Source organism: Podarcis gaigeae (assembly GCF_964106915.1).
Source record: "Podarcis gaigeae genome assembly, chromosome: 6".
Classification (NCBI taxonomy): Eukaryota; Metazoa; Chordata; class Lepidosauria; order Squamata; family Lacertidae; genus Podarcis; species Podarcis gaigeae.
In genome coordinates, this window is record NC_139682.1 from 63,747,299 (window position 1) to 63,770,486 (window position 23,188).

General features: G+C 42.4%; 1 protein-coding gene across 2 annotated transcripts in view; it reads right to left on the bottom strand.

Moving 5' to 3' along the window:
* The window catches only part of NEGR1 (neuronal growth regulator 1), a 451,249-nt gene that overhangs the window by 159,101 nt on the left and 268,960 nt on the right, over positions 1 to 23,188 (bottom strand). For both annotated transcript variants that reach the window (XM_083743114.1, XM_083743115.1), the window contains exon 3: positions 5,000 to 5,125. In XM_083743114.1, coding sequence (XP_083599240.1) covers positions 5,000 to 5,125 — 126 coding nt within the window. The remainder of the gene's footprint in view (positions 1 to 4,999; positions 5,126 to 23,188) is intronic.

The window sequence follows — 23,188 nt, forward strand, 5'->3', positions numbered from 1 at the left end:
TGGCCGTATACACAATGTCATTTAATCTGGCTCCTGTGCACTCCCACCAGTGGTGTTTGAAGCCAAGTACACATGATTTCAACAGCAATCCATATCAATGTGCAGTCTCATGAATAGCGGGGCGGTTACATGCATGGGAAAACCAAACATGTGATGTGCATCAGGTAATATGTAAACATGCCCATCCCCCTCTCTGCAATGTGAAATTGTAACTTGAAATGCAGCGAAGAGCAATAACCTTGCTGCATGTTATGATGCTAATATGAACATAGTCTGTGTCTAATCTGCTCCCTTGTAGGCATGCTTAACATTGTGGGACTTACTTCTGCATGAACATGGATAGGATTGTACTGAAGTGGTGTTATGAATGTGGAACACTACAAAAAGAGAGGCTGTATTGACTCTCATATTAGGTAGAAAAATGGCACTAATTCATACTGACTCAGGTCAATGGTACATTATCCCAGGTATGCCAACTTAACCTGACCATACCAGCTCTCCATATCTCCAGGCACAGGTATTTTGCCAGTCCTCTAGCTTCAAGTTCTTCAAATGGACTTGTGAGACCTTATGAATGCAAGGCATGAACCCTATTTCAGAGCAACAGTCTTTGTAATTATATGGATGCTGCTGTGAATTACAGGTGAAAACTGGGGAGAAACATGAAGTGCCAATGAACCTTAGTTCATCAAGTGAACTAAAAGCAAAAGCAAAGCAAAAATCTAACGTGCGCCGCATAACCAAAAACCCTGTGTTCTTTCCCCTATAAGCCCAGCTTCTTTTATTACCTATCTGATAATTTAGTTAGACTAGAAGGTTCTATTCCCCCCCCCCCCCCGCACAGCTTCTGTGTGTGTTTTTCTAAACTCTATTTTAGGATGCCTACGAGCTGTCTCCTTATAAATTATTTTACCCTAGCATAATTTTCTCTGTGGTAGAGGGTGACCCAGGATTTCAGCCATATCAGATTGCCAAGCAGTCACCCCAAAAAACTCTCTAGTAACGCTGATACAGTAATGTAGGTACTTAGAAGCCAGTGCCTCAAACAAGGCGTGAAATATACTGCAGATGCATCTTTTCTTAAACAATAGTCTCCTTGCCATAGTCTCAGAGAATAGTTTACAGGTGTACTTCTTCCATTTATTTTGTCAAGCTTGAAATCATCCTCATGATCACACCTCGTTGACACAACATGAGGATCTTATGCCTCTCTGGAGTGAGATCCACCAGCATTTCTGTGCTAGAATGTACATGGTTAAACGTAACTGGAGCATTCTCTGAGGCCTTATTTTAAATGAATGATTCTGTTTCTAGTTAATACTTATGTCCAAATGGAACACTATTCAGTTAAGTGTAATCAATTCATTCATTTTGTTCATTCATTAAAATGTAATTCAAGTGTTCTATGGATCTGCATGGCTGCAGTTGTGCAAATGAAACTAAATATTATCTCTACCAAAGAACTGAGACACCATGACCCCTATCTGAGTTACTTGTCTAGGGAAGACCATAGCAGAATCATAGAACTGTATAGAGTTGGAAGAGACCCAAATGCAGGAATCTCAACTAAAACATCCATGACAGAGGCAAGTGCGTTCTGGTTGGGTTGGTTTAGAGTGGATAGTGGGGAGAGAATATTCAGTCATTTCTCTACCCATCAGATTTCTTTTCCCTTCCAATTGTTCCTATTTTAATTTTTGCAGTAACAGAGTCTTGAATTTTTTTTCTTAGGAGACTGGGAAAACATCTCTATAATGCCTTAATGAATAGGTATCCTGCCCTAGGACAGGGGACCAAACTCAGTAGCCTGCTGTGCCCTTTTTCTAGGCTTTAACTGTTTCCACAAGTTTTCATGGGATTATACTTATTCAGGCTGCAGATTGAGGGTAGCATATTGGAACACTCACCCAAAACTTCCCTGTTATCCTAGCTCTCAACATGCAGGGGCATCTTTACTGAAAAGGATCCAGATATGCATTCTAAAGCTGTACATTCCAGGAACTCCTAAATATTTGAACCAGACTTTATTGGTTCAGCACCATCTGGCATTAACAAGTGTTTAACTTGCATTCATCTCCGCTTATTATTCCCAGTGGCTGATTACTAGAGAACCTTTTTCTTCTTTAGAACATTCATGCATCAACCAATCATTCAGAATGCAAAAGGCCACAACAGGGAAGGATCCAGAGTTCCTCCTTGTGGATCTTTTCTGACCAATCCTAATTGATTTTGTTATCCAAAGGTAATTTTTTTAGTTTCAATTTACCTAAGTAGTCCCAATTCTCATGCAATGTAGATAAACAAAAGTTTTTATGAAGACATCATTCATCAAAGGATGCTATCTCATGGGAGTAAGCTATTCATATCTAATCTCTTGATCCAATGAGTTGGCCACATTCATCAGCAGGATCACCTGTTTACTCAGAAGGAAGTCCCAGTGTATTAAATGGGGTTTACTTTTTAGTAAGTATGGTATGTTTAGGATTGAAGAAAAGACTTAAGTTATTGCCTTGATATATCTTCTGAAAGAGCAGTTTATAAATATTTCAATATATAAATAAATCCTGTGCTGATTTAATCAGAAATTCAGCTGTGGGGGGACATTCCAAATTTCTCTTTGCACTGAAATTGCAAGGTGGCAGCAAGGTTCTGCTAACGTCATTTTCACAATGCAACTCAAGGCCCCGTGTCGCCTTTTAGGAGAGTTCACGTCCTAGGCTCCCACTTTGAAGACTCCCCAAGGTTCCCAACACAATTTTGTTTGACATTTAGTTAAAGACCACCTTTATGAAGTAACTGATTTTTCTACTCCCTTGGTGGTCACTTAAAAAGGTTTAATTGTTGCTCTTTTAAAGGTCACTATTAGTAATTCTTTCAAGCCTGCCACTATAAAGCAAAGTGCTGCTTAGCCTTTCTTTTAGGCATGCTAGGATGTGGCTCCAGCACCTACATCCATACGAGGTTGATTTACTATCTAAATATTGTCTAACTACCAGAATAAGCTCTTAAACCCAACATAAACTCTCCTCCTTGAAGTTGCAGTTGGTGGCCATTTTGTCAATGCTACTCATCTGACACAGAGATGGCCAATGTGATGCTCTCCAATGCCATTCATGGCTGATGGGAGTTGTAGTCCATCAGCACTGACTACCCCTGATCTAGCGTCACCAACATGCATGGCACTCTATACAGCAAGAACAAAAAGAGGAGAGGGGAAAGCAGGCCTAAGAAGTCACCACCCTGAGATGATTAGTTGTTAAGGGGGAGGAAGGGAAAAGAGGAAAACAGAGTAAAAGAATGTAGAGGAAAAAGGAATGTAGAAGAAAGGGAAGCAAATGATGAAAATGAAACTGAACAGAACCTGTGGCTCTCTAGACTACAACTCCCATCAGCCCCAGCCAGCATCACCCAAAGATAGGGATATGAAAAGCTGTGGTCCATCAACATCTCCAATTTACTTCTCTAGTCCACTTTTCCTCCAAGAGGCTCAATAAAGCCCCCTTTTTAATTTGCCACAAACCTTCCCTGTGAGGTAAGTTGGGTTGAAATAGAGAACAACTGGCCCAAGGTCACAAAGTAGGTTTCAGGGCTGAGTAAAGCCTATAGCCCTCTCTCTGCCTGAGCCTATCCCCTGCCCAACTCTCACTGTGGGAATGGAGGAGAAACAATCACTACTCACCCACTCCCTTGGGGGCCCTTCTCCTTCTAGGGTCACCTAATTCCCATGGTGGGATGGCAAAGATAGCATTGTGATGAGCAGCCTCCACCTGCCCCTGCTCACTCTAGGCCTCTCTTTCTCTATTAGCCTTGGTACCTTCTGCACTTATGTGCATCTCCAAGATCACATATCCATCCTATCCTCCTTGAATTCCACATAACATGCAAGTTTCATGGGAAAGGGTTGCAGCTCCGTGGTAGAGGATCTGGTTTCCATGCGGAAGATACAATGCTTGATCTCTGGCATGGCTAGGTAGGGATGGGGAGCATCTTGCCTGAAATTTTGGAGAGCTACTGCCAGACAGTGTAGACAGGAGTTTCCCAAACTTGGGTCTCCAACTGTTTTCAGACTACAGTCCCCATCATTCCTGACCACTGGTCCTGCTAGCTAGGAATGATGGGTCTCCAGCTGTTTTTGGACTACAACTCCCAAATTTGGGAAACCCTAGTGTACACAATACTGAGCTAGATGGACCAATGGTCTGAATTAGCATAGGGCAGCTTCCCATGTTCCTATGCGACAAGGGAGTACACCTCCATTGTTCTGGCAATGGAGCTGCAATTCCACACCATGCTGCTTCTGGCAGGAAGGCAAAATTGTGTTTCCATCATCTGAGCAGGAATTCCCACTTGCAGCTTCCCTTTGAGGCTGTTAACCTAGCTGTCTGTATTGCACCACTTCCATTGCCTGGAATCTGCATTCTCCCTTGCACAGGAAAGCAAGAGAAGAAAACATCAGGGTGGAGTCTATTAAATAGTTAAATAGCCATGTGTGTTGGATGCCTGTGTAGGGTGGAGCATGAACAGATAAAAGCTAGAAACTAACTTCAGATCTCTTGCCTGAGGCACTCAAACATGGGGAGAAAGCCTTGAAAATGTTCAGTTTCCCCCCTTTCTCATTAACCAGCTTCACCTTTCTACAGGGTACTGATTTTGGCAGGAACTCAAAGCCAGAAACTGTCTGTTAACAATGAAACAAAACAAAACACACAGAAACACACATATATAACATTTTAAAGCTACTAGCTACTCTCTGACTGCTGTCATTTATATCATGAACTTTAGCCACCAGTATGATCCAATTAGTGATTTTAATCAAATTCTGTAACATATTTCAAATTTCCTAGCAAATTTCCAGGTTCCTGAACAACCTGGCACTTGAAATTCATATTAGACTTGTATGTAACTTAAAACAGCTGCAACAACCCAAACCGCACACAAACACACCAAAACCCCATGCACATTGTGACAGAGAATCAAATTGAGTGGATTTTGAGCATACCTGATGGAGAGATATGTCTCCAAGAAATGGAAGGGTCTGGTTTCCCTGTAGCCAAGCAGGCCAGCGTGACGTTACTTCCTTCATTCACCACAATATCATTTGAGATATGACTTATCTTTGGAGAAACTGAAACGACACAATAAAACCCAGTTAAAGATTTCCTTAATCTAGGAAACCACTAGAGATGTCATTAAAGATGCAATACTGATATCGTTAGAATCCAGCTTCATCCCAGACAAGAGTCACCCTTGCTCCGCAATGCGCTATGCAAGGTTAAGTTTATATGCCCATTTTCTATAGGGAAATATCTCTACAAAGTAGCACCTCTGCATACACACACAGAAATACATTTCCTTGATAGTTTTTAGCTGATACAACATTCAGGCTGCAATTCTAAACACACTTACCTGGAAGTAAGTCCCACCAAACTTAACAAGGAATGCCTATATACATGGCACTGAATTTTGGAATATCACTATGAAAAACCTAGTAGGTTAATATTCCATTTATATTTCATCTTTCTTCGCCTATTATATCATTGCAACAACCCTGAGAGATAAGAACATAGGAGAAAGGCTCAGACCAATGGCCTATCCTGTCCAGCATTCTATTATCAGTAGCCAATCAGATTCCTGTAGGAAGCCAAGAAGCTGAACCTGACTGCTATAGCACCCTCTGTTATGTTTGACATTGACTAGTATTCAGAGGCACATTTCACCTTACACTGAAGGTAATATATAGTCTTCATGACAAGAAGCCATTGGTTAGCTTAAGCCAGCACTGGATTTAGGGTAGTGCTGGTGGTTTCCCCGGAACAGGGCGCAAAACCGAGGGAGTGCAAAATGATGATAATGATAGCTAAATTTATACGTTCTTAATGGTGGTTATTTGGCTTGTTATGCTATGTATCTTTTCACCATCAAACTCCCGAAGTAGGTTTACAATAGTAAAAACAGTAATGAAAACAAAAGTCCTAAATCTATTCATTTAAAATAAAACAAGCCAACACAATAAATCACACCAAGAACAACATAGGAAACAGCATCATCCTCACAGACCTGCTAATCCGGGAAAGCTTTGGCTTGTTACAGGAAGACTGTAAAGGAGCTCATCCCTTTGATTTCTTGAGAATGAGCATGAGCACTTCATAAAGCAGGTGCCACTGTCAAGAAGGCCTTGTTCCTTGCAAATAAAAATTGTGGCAGTCATGTTCTTTGCAGATATTAAGCTGTTTCAAGTGATTTGTAGGCTGTGCTGTGCAGCTGTATTTATTTGCAATAAACCCTCCTGCACCAATTATTCTAGGTTTAGTGCACTGCTTGCGAAGAGATATTACTATGGGGACCAATTTATGAAACATTGTGTTTTTTGGGAACCCAAATGTCAGTTCCAGCTGATGAACCAGGACTGGAACTCCTGAATCTGAACAGTTTTGTCCTCTCTCTCCTGTCTTCAGCACTCTGCTTCCCTCAGCCTCTTGTTTAGTCTCTTTGGAGAACCCAGTTCTGCAGCAAAACCTTTCCTGAGCCACTTAGCCTCTCCTTAATTGCTCTTCTACTGCCGCCTGAGTTATTCCCACTGTACCTGCATTACTCACTTATTAATCCCTCATGAATATCTCCAGCCCTTTGGTTTTTGCATCAGATTGCAAACCCTCTAGATAGGAATGTATGTGTGATATCTTGCACAATGTTGGAGGGAATGATGAGAAACTCACTTGCCCCTCACAATTACACTCATGTCAGAATGACTCATAATATAAGTCAAGTGATTTTGTTGTTTTCCAGTAAGCCAAAACCTAAAACCAGAACTGGCAAAGTACCTGGAAATGATCATTATATGTCAGTAGCACCTGCTCCAGATACTGCCCCTTGCTGCTTATGGATGACTCTTTCTTGCATGACTCAGAAATACTCTGGTTCTGCACACTCACATGGAGTTTGTATGGAAGCTAGGTATCACGAAACAGCCACATTGAGGTGACAGGTTTCTGTCCCTTATCAGGCAATTCAATATCAGGAAGGATTGTGTACCTCTTAAACCACATTCACACCATATATTTAAAGCACCATGGTGCTACTTTAAACAGTCATGGGTTCCCCCCCAAACAACCACCTTGGGAGCAAAGCCGGGGCGGGAGAGTGCTAGAGCCCTGTCTGGTCGAGTTGCATGGAATCAATTTCAATCCGTTACCCCCCGAGGATGTGGACAGGCTGCTTGGCTAATAAAAGCAAGCCGGGAAGGGCTGGGCAATGGGCTCTGTGGGGTGGTGAATGCTTCCCTCTGTGTGGGAGCGTTCCCAGACCCGCTGAAAGAGGCGGTCATTAAACCACTTCTTAAAAAACATATTTAGACCCGGCCACTATGGCCAACTATTGCCCAGTCTCAAATCTTCCATTCTTGGGCAAGATGATTGAGTGGGTGGTTGCTGAACAACTCCAGGCACACCTGGAGGATGCAGACCATTTGGATCCCTTCCAGTCGGGATTCAGGCCTCATAATGGGACTGAAACTGCCTTGGTCGCACTGGTTGATGATCTCTGGCAGGCTAGGGACAAAGGTGAGAGCTGTTTCCTAGTTCTGCTGGATCTCTCAGCAGCTTTTGATACAATCAACCATAACATCCTTCTGGACAGTCTAGAGGAGCTGGGAGCACTATTATACAGTGGTTCCACTCCTTCCTCCTGGGCCGTGTCCAGAAAGTGGTGTTGGGGGATGAGTGTTCAGAGCCCTGGACCCTCACTTGTGGGGTGTCTCAGGGTTCCGTCCTCTCCCCCATGCTTTTCATCTACATGAAGCTGCTGGGAGAGATCATCAGAGGGTTTGGACTGGGTGTCCATCAATATGCGGATGATACCCAGCTCTACCTCTCTTTTAAATCAGAACCAGTGAAGGCAGTGAAGGTCCTGGGTGAGTGCCTGGAGGTGGTTAGAGGATGGATGGCGGCTAATGGATTGAGGTTCAGTCCTGGCAAGACAGAAGTACTGTTCTTATGGGACGGGGGCGGGCTGATGTGGAGGAATCCCTGGTCCTTCAGGGGTAACTGTACCCCTGAAGGACCAGGTGCACAGCCTGGGAGTCATTTTGGACTCACAGCTGTCCATGGAGGCGCAGGTCAATTCTGTATCCAGGGCAGCTGTCTACCAGCTCCACCTGGTATGCAGGCTGAGACCCTACCTGCCCGTGGACTGTCTCACCAGAGTGGTGCATGCTCTAGTTATCTCTCACTTGGACTACTGCAATGTGCTCTACGTGGGGCTACCTTTGAAGGTGACCCGGAAACTACAACTAATCCAGAATGCGACAGCTAGACTGGTGACTGGGGGCGGCTGCCGAGACCATATAACACTTGTCCTGGAAGACATACATTGGCTCCCAGAACATTTCCGAGCACAATTCAAAGTGTTGGTGTTGAATTTTAAAGCCCTAAACGGCCTCGGCCCAGTATACCTGAAGGAGCGTCTTCACCCCCATCGTTCAGCCCAGACACTGAGACCCAGCACCGAGGGCCTTCTGGCAGTTCCCTCACTGTGAGAAGTAAAGCTACAGGGAACCCGGCAGAGGGCGCCCGCCCTGTGGAATGCCCTCCCACCAGATGTCAAAGAGATAAACAACTACCTGACATTTAGAAGACATCTGAAGGCAGCCCTGTTTAGGGAAGTTTTTAATGTGTGACATTTTAATGCATTTTTAATCTTTGTTGGAAACCACCCAGAGTGGCTAGGGAAACCCAGTCAGATGGGTTAAATAAATAAATAAATAAATAAATAAATAAATAAATAAATAAATAAAATTCTCAAAGCTGCAGTTTGTTCCCTGTGAAGAGGGATTGATTGTTAAACCACTCTGGGAACTGTAGCTTGGGGAGCGGAATTGGGTTTCCCTAACAACTCTCTGCACCCTTAATGAATTACAGCTCCCATAATTCTTTGGGGAAAGACGTATCTGTTTAAAGTGGTATCATACTACTTTAAATTAATGGTGTGAATGTAGCCTCAGAGCGTTGCTTTGGGTTATAAGAAGTACTGAGAGAGAAAAATGGGGGGAAGCTGGATGAAAATATCTGCTTTGTTTTCATGTCTCTTTCTGGAGTACAATAATTACCTGTTTGAACATTAGAAATATTCCTTTCTTGTCTCTTGAACTATCAGTTTTATTATTTGCATACCCTCCAGCATTCCTCAGATGGAACATTTTCACTCCCCACCCCCAACTGACCCTCCTTGACACCCCATTTTTGCCCGTCTTCTTCCACAGAGCATGTCCTTCAGAAGAAAGGCGAGGACCACCACATCAATAGGACACAGCACATATGCCCTCTCCACGGAGGAAACCCCTTAATCCCAGTCTTATTTCATTACCTGGGACACACACACAAAGCAATAAATATATTTTAGAGAGGGGAAAGATTAGACACAGACACACAAAGCATTTTTTAAAAAAATCAAGACTCATTGTGCTCCACTTTCTTCCTGCCCAGGGCAACTCTGCCCTCTGCCTGCCTTGGTGGATGAAGCTTCTTGTCCTCCTCACCGGCTCTCCAGCAGTCACTACAAGCTGCCCAAGGGAGGATTCTGGCAGCAGTGGCCCTGGAGAGGCCCTGGAATGCTCCCTTGCTTCTGCTGCTGCTGCTGCTGCTCAGAACAAGTGCCGGCTCATCCTCTTCCCTGAGCTTGGCAGCAGTGGCGCAGGCATGAAAAATAAAAACATTCCAGGATCAAATCAGAAGCCAAGATGGCTTTCATATTTCCAAGACTGTCCCCGGAAAACCAGGACACTAGGAGAGTATGTACTTATATGTCAGCATCACCTAAGTGATGAATTTCTACAAACAAGACACCTGACTAAAGGATATGCTTGAGTCCCCACTCATGTAACTGCTATGAAACTTCAATAATATTTCCACCAGGTGTTGTTTGTGGCATGTTAGCTCGCAATATTAGTTTACCCAAATTCCTTTCCCTTATGTGCCTTAAAGACCTTTCTTTCCTATATTGGGGGATAGGAATGAAGCAGAGGTACTGTGTGTGGATGAACAACTGTCTTAACCATGTTGGAAGATACTGATTAAGCTAGGAGGTCACAGGTAAAAGGTACACATTGCACTGAGAGGATACAGCATAAATCAAAATGATTTCAGTTCATATTCTCATTTCCCCCCTTATTATTTCTACAAGATTGTAGGCAACAATCCAATCCTGAGGCAAAGATATTGAGCAGACTGTTTAGGCAACAAAAACTTTCAAGGTTCATTTAAACTAAGTGAAACAAAGCATTAGGCACCAGAACAGAGACTTCTGGGATCACACTATCAACCAGACCTACATCTCCACCTTGTATATTTTAATCTGAGTCAGAAAATGATGTGGGGCCTTGTAATGCCTTGTTTATGATGATCAAAGAACACCAGACGCTTTAGCAAGCCTCACTGGCATTTCTCCTTGGTGTTTAATCATAGCAGTTGTGGTTGGTATTTTAGCAATTGTAACAGGAGCCTCTAATCCTTATTACATAACTCGCAGCTTTGAAGTTTAGCAGTCTGTCCTCACATCAATCAGGAACTGCCCGTTTGTCCTTTTCCACCTATCATTTATGAATTCCAGAGTTGGAAATGCCTCCCCCGAAATCTCAAGGGGATGACAAGATTAAAACTCAAATTGTTAGTAATCATGTTTTGGCGTGGTTCTGATGCTTTGCATGTACATTCAGGGGATAACAAAACAAAGCAAAAGCCCTGTAATGATATGTATCAGGTCGCACTGGTCAAACAGCTCTATAAAAATTACATAGTGGCAGAATCGATAAAAATAATTCCGACTAGCTCTCTTCACAAGAGCTGCTGCAAGACTGCACGGACGAACACCAATCAATTCGAGGCAGACTTCCAGGATGGAGGGAGCGCATGGAATGTTTATTGAACCTGGCCTAGGGACATCACATGCCTACTATTGCATCCTTGAAAAGCAACTCTTCAGCTTTTTCTTTTCTAGGTATATAAAAAGCAACTCTGCTTCTCACTAGCTAGGAGGGGATTCGCTCCAGATTGTTTCCAAGATATGCGAGGCAGTTTAAAAACAAAAAAAAGAGAAAGAGAAAGAAACACTTCCTGTTTATTTCTACAATACAAATTATTTTCATGTGGGCACAATTTCAGCTATTGATTTTTCCCGAGGAGACTTAACATTTCCAGCGCAGCATAACAGCGGATGACACAGTAAACACTCAAGAGGAATCATGCTGTGGGCAACATCACTTTGGAACCCCTAGCAGCCCAGAGTTTAGATGGTTTCCAGGTTCAGGCAGGCAACCAGTGCTTTCAGCATGCAGAAATGTGGGCTATGTCTTATTTTCTTTACTGCCCGTTCTCTACACTTTCCACACAATGCAATATCCATTTTTCTTCTTCCTCTTTCCTCTTTTTAAAATTTGTAAGCTGCCCTTCACCTGAAGATTGCAGGGCAGTTCACAACATAAAAATACAAAATGAGAACATAAAATACATAACAAAAACAAACCAATAGCCACCCTCCCACAAATACATTCAAAAGGCCATAGAATGTTAAGCAGCCCAAGACCTGGTTACAGAGAAGTGTTTTCACCTTGCACCTAAAGATACGTAATGAAGGTTGCAGGCGAGCCTTCCTGGGGAGCGCATTCCACAAGCAGGGAGCTATCACAGCAAATACCCATTCTCGTGTTGCCACCCTATGGACCTCTCATGTTAGAGGCACATGGAGAAGGGCTCACATGACAGACCCACCAAGTGTCCCTATTTTCCAGTTACAGTCTCAGTTTTACAAAAGCTATCCCGGTTTCTGATTTGATCCCAGAATGTCCCACTTTCCCTTAGGTTGTCCCTATTTTCATCAAAGAAATGTTTGAAGGTATGAAGGTAAGAGCCATCTGAAGGCAGCCCTTTATAGCAAAGTTTTCTTAATGTTTAATGTTTTATTATGTTTATATCTATATTGGAAGCCACCCAGAGCGGCTGGGGCAACCTAGTCAGATAGATGGGGTATAAATAGAAAAATTATTATTATAGAATAGGAAATCCCTATTTTCATTGGAGAAATGTTGGAGGGTATGACATGTGGTTGTAGGGTCCAAATTAGTTCAGCTGGAGAGAGGCAGTCCTTGAAGTATGGCTGTCCTGAGCCATTTTAAGGCTTTATGGATCAAAACCAGCACTTTGAATTGGACCAAGAAACTAATTGGCAACCCGTGCCCCAGTGAGCAACCTGACTGCAAAATCCTCTTGCCCCAGTGAGCAACCTGGCTGCCAAATTCTGCACCAGCTGAAGTTTCTGAACTGTCTTCAGAGGCAGACCCACATATAACATGCGGGAGGGATGGGACTGCAAAGGATCCCCAAGAAGCAGGCATTCCAAAGGCCATAAAGAGCAGACGCAATTTTGGAAGCGCTGACTCCATTGGTATAAAGGAAGCTCTGTGCTGTGGCTTTGATTGAGACACAATATCTGTTTATTGTACAGCTGTGATTCTAATCAAACAGTGTTGGCAGTGACTCCCTTGGAAGGCCACGGAGCAGCTCATCCACAAATGGGTGAAAAGACAGCCAGTGGGTTCTGCTCCAGGCGACTGGGACAGTGTCTCTGTTTGGAGTGAGGGAAATTTTAATTTATTATACTTTTGAGTATAGTTTGTGACACACAGTTTGTGAGCAAGCATCAGCATGGATAGATTTTTTAAAAAAATGAAAATAATTGGGTTTAGAGCACCAGAGGTTATACAACTGCACAGCAGATTGACAGGCAATAGGTACAGTGTTTAGACTGTGCATCTGCTGAATTTCTGCCTGTTAGGCAGCAGCTATTTCATTTTATTTATTTTATAAGGCACAGGAAAAGGAAAAAAAAAATAATTAAAAGGAAGTTAGCAGTCCTGGTCAAATGAATCAACCTGAATCGTGTGATCATCATCTGAGGCCTTTTTTCATGTGCCTCCTCTGTCCAGAGGGTGGCAACATGAGAGTGGACCTTTTCTATGGTGGCTCACCACTTGTGGAATGCTCACCCCAGGGAAGCTTGCCTGATACCTTCATTGCATATCTTTAGGCACCAGGCAAAAACTTTTTCTCCTCCTCCTAGGCCTTTGGCTAATTAAACAAACTATGGCCTATACCTCTAAGGGTCCATTTCCATATTAGCTTTACAGCATGTTTTCCAGGGGAGGCAATGATAGTAGAAGAAGAAGCTTGAGCGAAGACTGGAACCCGTGGTCCCCAAGATACCGTTGGATTACAACTCCTGTCAATCCCAGCCAGAAAGGCAAGTGGGCAGCGAAGATGTGAGTTGGAGTCTAGCAGCATCTGGATGTCCACAGGTTCCCCATCCCTGAGCCAGAGTTTGTGCTTCACTCACATAGTCCAGAACGTCGGACATTGCTTTTGCAGTGTGGGAAGGAACTCGTCTGCAGAAGCTCCCAGACTGCTGAGGTTTGTAAACTCCTTGAGATGGAGAACTACAAAGTGCCCTGCATACTCATGGCACTACAGTGGTACTTTGGGTTACATACACTTCAGGTTACAGACTCCGCTAACCCAGAAATAGTACCTCGGGTTAAGAACTTTGCTTCAGGATGAGAACAGAAATTGTGCTTCAGCAGCGCAGGGACAGCAGGAAGCCCCATTAGCTAAAGTGGTGCTTCAGGTTACGAACAGCTTCAGGTTAAGAACGGACCTCCAGAACGAATTAAGTTCTTAACCTGAGGTACCACTGTATATAAGTTATAGTAAAGAATGATAAAAGTTTCTTAGTCAAGCAGCTGGGTTTATAACAATAAAGAGATAGCAGTCCAGAGACTCGAGCTGCCTGAAGAATACAGAAATTGGCCATCCCTGGCAGAACTCCAGAAATGCAGACAGAGAAAATGAAAACATGCGTTTGGCATGTGAGTACGGGATGAAGCAGATGATGCGAGGCAAATGTTTTGTAAGCGATGCAAATCAAAACTGCTGAAAATATAATTGGAATATCATACAGACAGTACAGCCATATCTTTGGATTCTGTGTTTGCTTTATGGCTAGTCTTATTACTATTAGACATAACTTTATTAGTTCCCTGTCTCTGAACAAATACACAGTCGGATACAAAACACAAACATTATTAAAAAGGTAATAGATACACACCCGTTGTAGGCCAACAAACACCTGCGACTGAAGTCAGGTGGACTGTACAAATCCCTGCATGAATTTTGCATGCCACTCAGATAGTGGGTTGTATCCAAGACTAGTTCTACTAAGGGGTTTATTTTACTTACTTTACCTCTCTACTTTTCAGGCATGGACTGAACTTTAAAGCTCTGGGTCCAAACACACCTTTTTTGTGTGTGCTCCAGAGGTTTTCCGCAAAAAAACCCCATTATTTACCGCTACAGCATAGCAAATGGCAATCTGCAGAAAACCTTAATGACTTTTGTTGCAATTCTGCTTTAAAGTGTGGGTTTCCACAGGGAAAGCTTTGGGGAGAAAAAAGAGCAGTCAGACATGGAGCTCTAAAGTACTGGAAAGCACAGGGCCAAAGGTAAGTGCAGATAAGTCCTCTAATTTCTATTAAAGTGGGCATGACTAACTTAGATTCATTAGTTTGAATTGGTGTGCTCGGACTAGAATACAACCCAGAACTTATAACAGAAACTTCTTTGTCTCTTTCTCTTGCTAATGAACCCTCCTTGCCACTAACAATTTCCCATAGGGAGGGAAAGACTCCATTACCTGCCAATGACATGCTCTAAACCTAACATTTATCATTTTAATGTATTATATTCTGTGAAGGAACCCAACCCTCCAGTTTATAGCAAGAGTTAAGATGCTTAAAACTTCACTCATGGACCAAAAGCACATGGGTACAGATGGGGGATGCCAAAGCAACTGCCACCCCCATTTGTTAAAATATACAAGCAGAGCAGAGAAAGCTTGAAAGCCTGACCCAATTATGGTAGGGATAGATAGATGGGTAAATGAGTCTGTTTCCAGTCTGTATCACATGCATGTGTTCTGTGCACCCAAAGGTCTGCTCGGTCCCATTTCCAAAGTAGTCTGTAAATAAACATTTGAATTTAAGTACATCTTTATACATGTCCTTTTACAGTGCAAAACTGTTATCCCTGTCTGCACGGAACTAACTCTTCTTGACTTCAGTGGACCTTATTCCTAGGTATATAGGACTGAAGAAGAAGAGTTTGGATTTGATATCCCGCCTTTCACTCCCTTTTTAAGGAGTCTCACAGCGGCTAACATTCTCCTTTCCCTTCCTCCCCCACAACAAACACTCTGTGAGGTGAGTGGGGCTGAGAGACTTCAAAGAAGCGTGACTGGCCCAAGGTCACCCAGCAGCTGCATGTGGAGGAGCGGAGACGCGAACCCGGTTCCCCAGATTACAAGACTACGGCTCTTAACCACTGTACCACACTGGCTCTCCACTCTGAAGACACGCACACACTATTTTGAAAGTATTTTGATTCTATTGCTGTGAGCTTGTGATTGCAACTGAACAGTCAGAAGCATGGAAGGCAGGGAACAACTAAGACCCAATCCACGTATTAGTTCAGGAACAAATGTGCTGATTTAATCTTGGTTTCTATCTGACATGCATTACGTAATTTGCCTTAAGATTACTCTCATTTAAAACGGCAAGTTTGAAAACTTATAGCGCTATGGATTTTCATTAAACAAATGAAAAAAGCCCCCTCCAACATCCATGAATTTTTAGCACACCCAAAACATGCAAAAGAGAAACTTGTCTTATGTTTTGGATGCTGGGGGTGGGGTGGGGAACAGTTGCAAGAAACTAATGCGATCCCCTGTAGTTGGAAGCTAAAACAGCTGTAGTACATCTACTTTTCAATGGACACCCCACCCCACCCCACTCTAACCTTCAAGAATTGCCCAGATTATATCATTCACTACACAGGGTCTCCATGCAAAATTCCATACTGATCAGACAAAGAGTCTTGATTTTACAATGATCAGAATTTACAGGCTTTGTAGAATACAGTATTAGGAAAAAATGGAGCAATTGTGGTCACTTTACAGACTAAGAATTCTGGAGCTGGTTGCCTTTGACCACACATTTACACATAATGTTCAGAATAAAATGCTGAGTCCATAATTCTTTCTCCCCCCATACTCCCAAGAACATTCCTGCTTACCTTTCTCCTTCCTACATTACAGCAACAAAATCCAATATATGTATAGCTTACTGAAACAGTAGAAGTAAGCACAAAGCCTTGTGTATGTGTATGTGGAGGTAAAGGACCCCTGTACAGTTGAGTCCAGTCAAAGGCAACTATGGGTTACAGCGCCCATCTCGCTTCAGGCCAAGGGAACCAGTGTTTGTCCACAGGCAGCTTTTTCAGGTCATGTGGATAGCATGAGTAAACCACTTCTGGCACAACGGGACACTGTGACGAGTGCCATAGCACCCAGAAACACCATTCACCTTCCTGCCGCAGCGGTACCTATTTATCTACTTGCACTGGTATGCTTTGCACTGCTGAGTTGGCAGAAACTGGGACAGAGCAACAGGAACTTAACCCACCGACTGACCTTCCAACTGGCAAGCCCAAGAGCTCACTGGCTTAGACCACAGTGTTACCTGCTTCCTGATGTATATGTACATGTGCATATGTATATGTGTGTGTTTGTGCTGAAGGCAAATTTAGATGGCTTTAAAAGGGATGGGAGGTGAATAGGTAGGTCTCCTAAAAAATCTCAGCACCATTAAGAAACTACATCTCCCAGAATTCTTTAGGGGAAGCCATGACTGTTTAAAGTGGTATCGTGGTGCTTTAAATGTGTGGTGTGAATGGGGCCACAGTGTCATTCCATGGATAAGTGCCAGGAGGAAAGGTATGGCTGCTTTTGTAACCATTCCAAGGGCTGTAAGAAGAGGTCACAAAAAGAGGAAAGATAGTCACTTTGTTAATAAGGTGATTCACTCCTGACCCACTGTTTCCAGGAGCAGAATTCACTTCCCTCTTCAAAGATCTGACCAACAACCTATTCAAATACTGTGGGGAAAACAATACTCAGGCCTTGATTTGCTTCCTGCATCCATTTTTATTTTTTATTTTTAGGGGGGGGGAAATCACTTAAAAGTGAGGGTTATATTAGATTTGTGCCTAAGGATGATTAAGCCTCCCTCAATTCTCCCTTTTTCATTTTTAAATTAGCAGAAAGAACCTTTGTAAGTAGTTTGGGTGTCAGAAAGAAGCTGAAAGAAAAATATCCGGCTTTTCAATTTCCTAGAACAGCCAAGTATAATATTACTCTGCCTTGCAGTTTGAAATGAGTTTGTACATTTCCCCCAAAATAGAAACATATTTCAAAATATGTCACAATCTAACCCTCAAAGGCAATAATCCACTCTTAACACAGTTCATTTAATGACCTCACAGGGCTTGCATACGTTGCAAAGCATCCTCAAGATTAGAAACATCCAGAAGTATTATTTCCACATAAAAGGATAATTTATTAATCAGATTCCCCATGTAGATCCCTGAAATGAATCCATTACTCTAATTCACTCTGTAAAAATCTATTCTGTGGCAAAGAAGAAGAAAAAAAAACACTGAACAGCTGTGACCTATATAGCCCCAAATGAACCAAACTAAATCGATTTGACTTTTTTTAAAAAAATAAAATAACCAAAACCACTCTCATCTTTCAATAAAAAAAAACTTGTAAGTTAATAATAATTAAAACTGGAGAAACAAATAGTCAAAATGCAGATTTTTGAAGGACAGCTCTTTATCCTCAACAGTTGCTTCTTATTAAGTAATCCTTTAAGACCCCAAGACATGATACTGTATTATCTGCAATGAATTACTGATGAATGAGCTTTGCCCTACAAGCCCATGAATAAAATCAACTCCTATTCCTATCATACCAAACTGACTTAGAGTTGGGGTTATTTAAAGCAGTATTTTATTTCCTAGGCTATTGCAGGAGTTCTGTTTTTGTAGGCATCACAAATGCCGTCCCCCTTCAAAATCTGCCTGGCAGAACTGTAGGTTGAAGCTAACAGCATCCTTCGCTATGCAGAGCAGCCTCTCTGTGGACCTCTCTGTAAAAGGAAGAATGAAGACCTGGAGGGGGAAGGGGGAATTTGAGGAAACAGTTTCCCCTTCTTTTCCATTAGCAGAGGCTTGGATAAAAGAGTCTTCCAGGAACAGGACTCCTCTTTCAGTTCCTGGAAGGGCACCAATTGATCCAGTCTCACACCTACAAAGCGTGTTCTCCTTCATGGAGAGCACGTGTTGTGGTGGGGGCTAACAAGACACCCACTGTTGCTGGGCGGGAAAAGAGTTTGGCCACCATTATCACTGAGCTTTCTGTTGCTGGGGAGATTTAAATATTGCCATTTCGTGACTGAGAACCATAGCCTTTAAATACCCTGTGTGCAGCGTTGAGCTTCCTCTGTTCGCTGCGCTCATTGGATCACCCGCCCTCCCTATTTTCAGGTTGTTCGCTTGACCTTGCTATGCCTGTCATGGGATCGTCTGCTTTTGGGGCAGGGACCCGGTAGGAATTTTGTCCATTTGGCTGATTGGCTGGTGCCATTTGGTTTTTGCCTACTGCGTAGCAAATCGTCACAACTTGTAAGGTTGCAGTTAGGCATTGGTTTAGGAATTGGTTAGTGGAGGGGTATGGCTTGGCTGTGCCTGCCCTTCCAAAATGCTGCTGCTGCAAGGGTTTTCCATTAAAGGAACCCAGGGGCTCGCTGTGCTTTTGTCCGAACCCCTGTCAAGGGTCTAGGGCCACGCAAGAGCCCCTGGGAGCATTTGCAGAGAGGTGAGGCATGGTACCCAGTCCTGTCTCTCCCCCCAAAATGTTTTCCCTTTTTGACTTCGTGGGCATCCAAATGTCAGTCTTTCCCCATGCGGGGTCAGATAGTCACAACCAATGCCTAAGCAACCACTCACATTGCTTGTAATTTTAATAAAGTTGTGGCCAAAATTATGCCAAAATCTTAAATTAAAAATCATGTGTCAATTGTGTTTTATAGGGGGGTGTCTTGGGGACCTCAACATGCAACTTTCAAAGAGGCACGGGAACAAGTAAGGACAGTGGTTGCGTTGCAAGTGCAGATTGCAGATATACCGTAAGTGATGAAACAGGCAGAATTGGCTTTCTTGATCCAGTATAAAAATCTTACAAATGGCTGCATGCCTTTTCATTTTCCTCATTGTTCACAGGTTCAGACAGCTATGTTAATTCCAGCTTGCAAAGCGTTTGGAGCATCATGTTTTGCCACCTTGCAGAATGAGACCAAGATGGCCTCCAATATTCTAGCCCACACTCACAGTATAAAATGCATGTGCAAGGCTGAGAGCCAATGTGGTGTAGTGATTAGGTGGTTGGACTGGGATCTGAGAAACCAGGGTTCAATTCCCACTTAAGCCATGAAGCTCACTGGCTGAACTTGGGCTAACCACCATCTCGCAGCCAAACCTACTTCCCAGGGCTATAGTGAGGATAAAATGAGGAGGCAGAGAACCATGTATTTCATCTTGAGCTACTTGGAGGAAAGGTAGGATATAAATGTAATAATAAATAAAAATCATTTTTACTTCCTTTAATGTAGGGTTTAATGAGAATAAATGAGATTAAAGGGTATTTAATATTTGTGTGACACCATTTTATGAGAGAGAGAGAGAAAATGACTCACTCTTGTGTAACTGATCTTGCAGAAGCTTAATTCCTACAGTCTCCTGTTGTATGCCTGCTGAGTGCTTATAGGTCCTTCTCATTGTGATTAGCTTCCTATCAATGAAGGCAAGAGCATGCCAAACGCAGAATTCAAAGCCTGACGGTCAGCTTGCCCCAACACTACTTAATTGTTGTGTTCAAATGTCAAAAATACTTGAAATCATTCAACAGCAACAGTGGAGATGTCCTAAGGCAGCATTGGGGGGGGGGGGGACGAAGTACACTAGATGAACAGCAAGCACAACGTCACGGGAATGGCATAGAGGGGGGAAAGGTCAGGCTTCTGTAAGATTCAGATTTGGCTCTAACAAGCGCAAAATGTGTGCGCTTCAGAAAACACCAAACAAGCCTGGAAAGGGAACTCTCAGTAGCCTCGAGCAAGAGCATACTCTGAGCATCCTTTACTCTTCAGGAGCAGGAGTTCCTTTATATAGCTGGAACTGGAAACCAACTCTTTTTCTTTCTTTCTTTCCTACCCAAACAGGATAGCAAGGAGGGGAAGATCCGAGGTGTTTGTACAATGGGCCTAACCATTTCATGGTGTGTCTGAGAGCTGCACTCAGTTCTGTAGAGAGCAGACCACTAACAGCACAGCTGTGATCTGCACAGCATGCTCATTATTCCCAATGCATAGCGTGGAAGTATTTTCCTGCGTCTTCATACAATATTTACTCCTTGTTGTGCTACTTTCAAAAGGTCACATTGCCTTCTCTCAGACCCAGGAGCAAACAACTTGTTCTAATCCCCATGACACTCTTCCTTTTGCACTGGCCGGCATTTTGGCCTGGCCAGCTCAGGAAGACCCAGGTTAAAAGAAAAACCAGACAGAGTCCTAATATAGATAAGGGGATCCACAGGGCTCAAAACTGCTTTGCATCTATCTGCCATAGCCCTATGCAATAAGTGCAAATGGGCTCATCTTTCACTGGCACACTGTGATGCTTCATTTAAATAGCTCGTTTTTAGCTGCATGATGAAAATATAGACATTCTACCAAAGCAAGCCTACGATCAAAATTGAGTAATAACACAGCTCCCTTAATGAGCACCATCAGTGTGCTTGGGGTTATTCGGTGCAAGCAGGAGGACATGGATCTTTGCCAGAAAGGGTATGAAATCCAAATTAAAAAAAGAGCACAGAATGTTCAGATAGCTGAGGATGGAAAAGTCGGTATGGAAGATTTTGAGAAGATCCTCAGGGTAGGATATGGTTTAATTAAAAGGATTTGCAGAAAATCTATACTTCTAAACGGTTTGAATATAGTGGAAGGAAATAGTGGATAACATCATGAGAAAATTATCAAAGAGCCATTGGTGTGAACTGACTTTTAAACCACAATAAGAATTTGGAATTTAGTGTGAAAGGCAAGAAGATGTCACCCAAATGGAACATGTTTCTGAATCACTAGGCAGTGTGCTTTCTACTAACTTGGCTACAAATTCTAGCTAAAATGGCACCTTCATCGATGACATATTTATATCATTACTTCATAGAAATATAGGGAAAATAAGGCAGTTATTTGCATTTTCTTATGAATCAACTTTCCAGATGTTTCCTCCCCCCGAAGATAATAAAAAGATAGCATGCAAAAATCAATAAAGGAATATGTAAAGAAAAACAGCAAGTGGTGATTGGAGTCCTGGTAACTAGTGTTCAGGGATTTAATATATATTTATATACACACATTCATACATGGAAGAACATTCTACCACATGAACTTCCACCTGCAGTCTGAAATGGTACACTCCAGAAACTGGTTTACCACTTCACCTGCTATTTGTGAGAAGTAAAAGGTAAAGGACCCCTGGACAGTTAAGTCTAGTCAAAGGCCGGCATTTGTCCACAGCTTTCTGGGTCAAGTGGCCAGCATGATTAAACTGCTTCTACTTTTTATTTCGGTCCTGGAGGTTTTGCTGAACATGATAAGAAAGGACCAGCTGGTTAAAGGGGTTCAGGTCGGAGCGAGACAATATAAATTGAGAGCATTTGCAGATGATTTGGTACTTACATTGCAAGAGCCGGAATCCAGTACGAAAAGGGTTTTGGAATTAATTCAAGAGTTTGGTCAAGTGGCAGGATTTAAATTAAATTAATTAAAGACTAAGGTATTAGAGAAAAACCTAACAGTAAGAGAGAAGGAGAGGTTTCAGAATGAAACAGGTTTAACAGTGGTTAAGAGTGTAAAATATTTGGGGATTAATATGACAGCTAAAAATATGAACTTATTTAAAGACAATTATGAGAAATGTTGGAACCAAGTGAAAAAAGATTTAGAAATTTGGTCGAACTTGAAGCTTTCTTTGTCTGGTCGAATAGCAGCTATTAAGATGAATGTATTGCCTAGAATGTTATTTTTGTTTCAAACATTGCAAATTGTTGATAAGATGGAGTGTTTTAAGGGATGGCAGCGAGATATTTCTAAATTTATCTGGCAGGGCAAAAAGCCCAGAATAAAATTTAAGATCTTAACTGATGCAAAGGAAAGGGGGGGGGGGATTTGCCCTGCCAGATTTGAAACTTTACTATGAATCAGCAGCTTTCTGCTGGTTGAAGGATTGGCTGCTCCTTAAGAACACAGACATTTTAGATTTGGAAGGTTTCAATAATGTTTCTGGGTGGCATGCATACTTGTGGTATGACAAAGTTAAGGTTCATAAAGGTTTTAAAAATCATATTGTCAGGAAAGCATTGTACAATGTTTGGATCAGATATAAAGACCTACTGGAGAGCAAAACTCCAAGGTGGCTTTCACCAATGGAGGCAAAAGCTGTGAAAAAACTCAATATGGAGTGTATATGGCCGAAATATTGGGAAATTTTAGAACAGGAGGGTAGTAACTTCAAACTGCAGAGTTTTGAGAAATTAAAGGATAAAGTGAGAGATTGGCTCCACTATTACCAAATAATGGAGGTTTATAAGATGGATAAGAAAATTGGCTTCCAGGTGGAGAAATCGAAACTGGAAACAGAATTGTTAGAATCCAATACTAAAAATTTATCAAAAATGTATAACTTGCTGCTGAAATGGAATACGCAGGATGAAACAGTTAAATCAGCTATGATTAAGTGGGTGCAAGATATTGGTCATAACATTATGTTTGCTGACTGGGAAAGGTTGTGGACCACCGGCATGAAATTTACGGCGTGTAACGCCTTGAGAGAAAATATTATGAAAATGATGTGTAGGTGGTACATGACCCCAGTCAAGCTTGCAAAAATTTACCACTTGTCAGATAACAAATGTTGGAAGTGTAAAGAAAATGAAGGCTCATTCTTTCACCTCTGGTGGACATGCCCAAGGATTAAGGCTTTCTGGGAAATGATATATAATGAAATGAAAAAGATGTTTAAATACACTTTTCTGAAGAAACCAGAGGCCTTTCTCCTGGGTATGGTCAGCCATGTGGTGTTAAAGAAGGACAGAACTTTGTTTTTGTATGACACAACAGCAGCAATGA